Source organism: Urocampus carinirostris, chromosome 4 (genome assembly GCF_059441175.1).
Source record: "Urocampus carinirostris isolate Australia breed hairy pipefish chromosome 4, RoL_Ucar_1.0, whole genome shotgun sequence".
Taxonomy (NCBI): domain Eukaryota; kingdom Metazoa; phylum Chordata; class Actinopteri; order Syngnathiformes; family Syngnathidae; genus Urocampus; species Urocampus carinirostris.
In genome coordinates this window covers 13742301-13748300 of record NC_142352.1, presented here as the reverse complement: position 1 = coordinate 13748300, position 6000 = coordinate 13742301, and the positions used below count along the sequence as shown (strand labels likewise).

Genomic DNA, 6000 nt, shown 5'->3' with positions numbered 1-6000 from the left:
ACACATGGATAGACAACTCGCTCGCTAATTCACACCAAGGGACAATTTGGACCGGCTAATTCACCTGAAATGCATGTCTTTGGAATGTGGGAGGAAACCGGAGTGCCCGGAGGAAACCCACGCAAGCACTGGGAGAACATACAAACTCCGCACAGTAAGTCCGTTAGCTGGATTTGAACCCACACAGGAGGTTCCCAAGACCTTAGAACTGTGCCGCACACGCGCAAGACTGTCGGGATATATAGGCATAAATATTTACAAAGTAGTAATTATGGTGCCCCTATAACCCCTAGTGGTTAAGGGGTCCGACTGAACGACCCAAAACTTAGACTGGCCTAAGTTATAACAATTGTTCAATGATTTTTTTTTTCTTTTTAGAGAATCGTGCATCATAACAGCAGTTCGTTTGTAGCCTGGTTGTTAGGCTGGTTTAGGCTAAATTTACCCCCCTTTCATGCAACCGACTTGAGGCTAAATTCAGCCAAAATAATAAACATATCCAGTCTTAAAACCTTATCTTGGTTTTGTGTGATATCCCTAAAGTGATTGTGTGTGGTGCTTCCTGCAGATCACTGAAACACAGTGCGGGTCGAAAGAAAGGCAAAAATGCAATTTATTTGTAATAGGATATAATGATACATGTACAGTGCATCTCTTGAGTACATGATATGTCACCAGATGTGCAGTGAAAACTGATGGTGTGACCAATTTCTCAGAGGTGAACACTCGAGAGAATCTGAGCAAACTCCTGGATTACTTCTTTTCTTCTTTTGCAATTTGAGCTGCAAGAAAGATAAACAAATTACTCATGGTTCGACACTCAACAACTGACGTCACAGAGGCGGTAATGTGATAAAATAATTCCAAATTGAGGACAGAGACATTAACACACTGGGTACTGGGGGAGGGGGTTTAGTTAATAAAAGTTGTGAAACAAAACTGAGCAACTGTTGAGAGACATAATACAATTGTTCAGTACACGCAGGGTTGGGTAGGGTTACTTTAACTGGATTACTTTCAATTACTCTAATACCAAATATGCTAATAAAAGACAAAAGAAACTAAATATGAATAAAATCACAAAATTTTGTGCAGGCTTGGGGAGTAACGGAATACATGGAACAGCAAAAATGATGTTGGCAAGCTGTTTGGATTTATTTTTATTTTGTTTCTGTTGCATTTTGTTAGTTTTGTCGGAGATTAAAGAGATCAAAGCCAGGAGAGAAAGCTTACCACGTGTTGTGAGTCATAATTTTACTCATTAATTTCATTTGTTAAATGAAAGTTTGGGCAGGTAAAAACGTTTTATGTTCTTTGATTTCAATGGATTGTAGAGGGGTTAACTGTTTAACACTAACTGTAAAAAAAAAAAAAAGCTTTCCATTTGGGTGATTTCGCCCATTAAGGATTCATTTTGGAACCTAACAACAGCGATAAATGTTATGTTCTGAGGTTATTGTGTTTTGTAACAATATTTTACACTTTAGGATGACAGTTTTTATTTTAATTGTGCTTTATACTTGTTCCAATGACAAATTGTATTCCTATTTCTATGAAGATAAATCAATCAAACAGTAACGAATGAATCAGAAATTGACGCGGGCTTCACTTACGTTAGACTTTCAAATGAGTGCGGGGGCCTCAAACTATCTTCCTAGTGGCTGGATTTGGCCCCCGGACCTCAAGTTTGAGAACACTGAGCTAGAATTAAATTTATACCCAAATCAAATGTTAGCAGTTGTAGGTGTCTTTTCTGTTGCCTTATTTTTTTTCTCTTTAAGGTGTTTGCTCCAACTACCGTACTTAGCAATCATTGAAACATACAGTGTTGGCACCCCCAGATTTTTTTGCCATTGTGCCACATTTTAGGCTTCAAACTGAAAGCTAAAAAAATCAGAAAATGTTCTCTAAGAATCAACAGCGTCTGAGACACAGCTCAGCCAACTGACGCCAGAAGTTTCATGATGACTTCTGATGATCCAATGACGACCTAAATGATGAACCATTAAGACACAGTTTAAATGCACTTGCTCTGTGATGGACTTAGAGGTCTGTGAAAGCAGACACTAAAAACATACCAGTTAGGTTTGGGATAATGTCTCGGAAAGGTTCACCGCAGTAAGAAGATTTCACAATATTTACACATCTCCCAGAGCACTGTGCGAGGAATAATATTGAAATGGAAAGACCATAAAACCACTGCAAACCTGCCAACCCCTGGCCATCGCTCCAAAGTTCCAGCCCAAACAAGGAGAAAACTAATCAGAGAAGCAACCAAGAGACCATTTTCACATTGGATACTTTTGCAAGACACTGTAACCCCACAAAAAATAAATAAATAAAAATAACAAATAAAAAAAGCAACAATAACCTGGATCAAAAGGTTAGCATCTGTCTACTTACGGCGAACTTCCAGTTTACACTCCACGACATCTTCCCCGCTGTCATTGACTGCTTTGCACATGTACACGCCTCCATCGAAAGGACACGGCTTTCGGATCTCCAAGGTCAGAACCCCATGCTTGCTGAGCATCCTGTACTTGGCTTCATTTGTGATGTCCATCTTGTTTTTGTACCAGGTTACTTTGGGCTAATAGCAACATTAATGTCAGAAGACACACAGAAAAAAAGATAATAGAAAACATTATTGTGTTAAATAGAATTAAATATGTTTGGAAATATGCGCTGAATTCATTAGCCTCTTTCACGAAATACTATAGGCGGTGGGTGCTGCTTCCTGTCCTGGTCCTGACATGTACAGCCCAGACCACAACGTTATTAACAGGCAGACACTGGTAGAAAAGGGGAGGGGCGACTGTTTAGCTGATATGCACACAATGAAAATCCGAAGGTCGCAAAACCACGATACAAGAGAACACTGTACTGGCACTTTTCTTTTTGAGATCTTTTCAAGTCGAGCAGTCCCAAAAATGAGTCAAGTGACTAAGCTAGAATTTGGTCTAAAGCAAAGGTCCATTTTACCTGAAAGTTGGTTGTGGGCAGAGGTTTTCAAAAGCTGTATATTATGTTTCATATTGATTGTTACACAAAGTAACAACAATTTAGATTGTAGTGTTGAGGAACAAATTCTTACAACGAAGAGACTGACCTTGGGGATACCGCTAACAGAGCAGCTGAGTGTGGCGTTGTATCCTGCTATGACTGAACGATTGATCAATGGATGTGTGAATTTGGGAGCCTGTGAAAAGTCCAGCTCTTTGAAATTGGCAGGCTTCCATTCTATCCCTGTAAAACAATTATATTTACATCAACAGTCCTGTAGATTTTATCGATATACGCCATGACTACAAGGCGAAAAACCACAGCGACCTTCTTGCATCTTTCCAGTGCTACTTACCACTTTTCTGGATGTAGACACCGTCTTTGGTGATGCAGGCTTCTGGGCTGTGACCCACCAGGTTGATGGCATACACTCGAAAGACATATTCATTGCCCATGATGAGGTCAGACACAACACAGTTTGTTCTACGGTACTGGCCAAAGACTGTGAACCACTCCTTCAAAAAAAGGACAAGTTTTTATGGGTGGGGGGAGATAAAAAACATTGGTGAATGGGAAAAAAACAATCTGAATGAAAAAATCATCAGGGAAAAGCATCGATCCTTTTATTTCAGACTTCCTTGAACGCCTTGACAGTCTGATAGTTAGAACACGTCTTGCCTATTGAGGCAACTGCTTTGTCATCCAGATAAAGAACTAGAGCAGTGTTTTCCAACCTTTTTGGAGCCAAGGCACCCTTATTTTCATTAAAAGAATCCGTCGAAAATGTTTTAAATTCGAATTAATGTGTTTTTTTAAGCTTGAATGATTCTGTCAGGCAGTACGGCAGCTGAGTGGTTAGCATGTCCACGGCACAATTCTGAGATCATGGTTTAAAATCCAGCTACCAGTCTTCTTGTGCGGAGTTTGCATGTTCTCCCGGGGCTTGCGTTGGTTTCCTCCGGGTGCTCTGGTTTCCCCCCACGTTCCAAAAACATGCATATCAGGTCAATTGGTTGGTCCAAACTGTCTAGGTGTGAATGATGGAGTAAGTTGTCTGTCTCTGTGTGTCCTGCGCAGGGTTGGGTAGGGTTACTTTACCTGGATTACTTTCAATTACTTTTGGATTACTCCAATAACAAATATGCTAATAAAAGACAAAAGAAACTAAACATGAATAAAATTATGACTCACAACACGTGGTAAGCTTTCTCTCCTGGCTTTGATCTTTTTGATCTCCGGCAAAACTAACATAAAATGCGACAGAAACAAAATGAAAATAAATCCAAACAGCTTGCCAACATCTTTTTTGCCGTTCCATGTATTCTGTTACTCCCAAAGCCTGCACAAAATTTAGTAATTTTATTCATATTTAGTTTATTTTGTCTTTTATTAGCATATTTGGTATTGGAGTAATCCAAAAGTAATTGAAAGTAATCCAGCTAAAGTAACCCTACCAAACCCTGGTCCTGCGATTGGCTGGCAACCAGTTCAGGGTGTCCCCTGCCCAATGCCCGAGGATGGCTGGGATGGGCTCCAGCACCCCCATGACCCTACTGAGGATAAGCGTTGCAGATAATGGATGGATGGATGATCATGCTGCCTGAAATGGCAAATGCAAAAGTATTTTTTTCTTAATCATTTGTAGTTGTGGTGGCTCAGGAAGTAATACAGGTTATTCATTTTGGAAAATAACTTTGCAGTAATTTAGGATTTTATGACCCAGTAATCACCATTTTTTTGCGGGCAATGCGTTTTCAAAAAAGTTCCGCAATAAAAAACAAAAACCCGCAAAGTAGTTATTATTTTTGGTACACAATACACCTTATTGTGCAACCTGCACACATCATCAGTGACTCTCCCAGGGTCATCGGGTGTTTTGGGTCTTTGTCAGATACCCACACCCAGGTGACCCCAGTTCCCTGACTTGTGTCCAGGTAGTGCACTACGCCACGACTCCATCTCCTTAACCAGATCCAGCATGAAGCCTTTTCAATGCTCCCAGGATTTCATTAATGGTCTTTGCCTGTGCAGTCCATAAATCCTAGGATCCCCAGGACACGGTGTAAAAGACCTCAATAGGTCCGCAGTGGCCCCTCCATCCATTCCTCCGGCATTCAGCCAAGAAATCGCCACACTTTTCCCTCTTCCTCTCTTGAGCATCATTCATCTGGTTCTCTCAGGGGACGTCTTCTTAAGGAGCGCCACCTGCTTGCTGGCTCCAAACATCAGCACCATGTCTGGCCAGAGTGTTGCAGCTGCGATGATGTTTGGGAATTGCAATTGCTTCCCTATGTCCAGCAGGAGTTGCAAGTCTCTTGCTATTGTGAGCACCAGTCTTCTTGGAGGGTTGACGTTTCTCCCCTGCTCGCACAAAGGAAATCATGCTCCTGGTTGCATGATTCTGCTTGCAGGTGGTGATGCCAGTGCAGATTGTGTCTGCTATTGCCTGCAGGACCTGGTCATAATGCAACCGATACCTGTCGTGTCCCAAGCCCTTGAGCCTCTTTTCTGACAGAGCTGACACACAGGTGAGTTTACCAGGCATCACGTGAACATAATCGGAGGGCTTCTTCTTTCAGTGTAAGAAAGCGATGTAGAGCGCAGCCGGTTAGCTCCATGCTAGTATCAGAGGTCATCAGGTTTAGCCAGGTCTGCATGATTATTAAGATACAACCGTCACAAATGTAACAGTTTTGTGCAAGTTGTAGCCCTAAGTCAACCATTTCATCGGTAATGGATCTGACATTGTTGAGATACAGGCCACAGCAGTTGGCGGGACCTGCAGCCCCACCTTTGCTTTATCTCCCAACACCGTCTTGGTCTCTTCACTGACCCAATCATCATCCTTGGAGCACCAGGTGGTGATCAGTATTTCATTGAGCTAACTTTCCTTAGAGTCTGATTTAACTAATGAAATTATTTTTGATGTAAAGACGCAAAGCCCATCTATTTGACTGACAGCATACACCAACCAATCAGTCGCGCACCCAACATACG

At 41.6% G+C, this 6000-nt stretch overlaps 1 protein-coding gene across 1 annotated transcript in view; it reads right to left on the bottom strand.

Moving 5' to 3' along the window:
• Nucleotides 1-596: 596 nt before the first annotated feature.
• mybpc3 (myosin binding protein C3) overlaps nt 597-6000 on the bottom strand; it is a 47729-nt gene continuing 42325 nt past the window's right edge. Inside the window, exons 28-31 of the mRNA XM_088333178.1 lie at nt 3359-3518; nt 3110-3246; nt 2404-2590; nt 597-782 (exon numbers count right to left, since the gene is read on the bottom strand). Coding sequence (XP_088189304.1) covers nt 754-782; nt 2404-2590; nt 3110-3246; nt 3359-3518 — 513 coding nt within the window. The 3' untranslated portion in view covers nt 597-753. The remainder of the gene's footprint in view (nt 783-2403; nt 2591-3109; nt 3247-3358; nt 3519-6000) is intronic.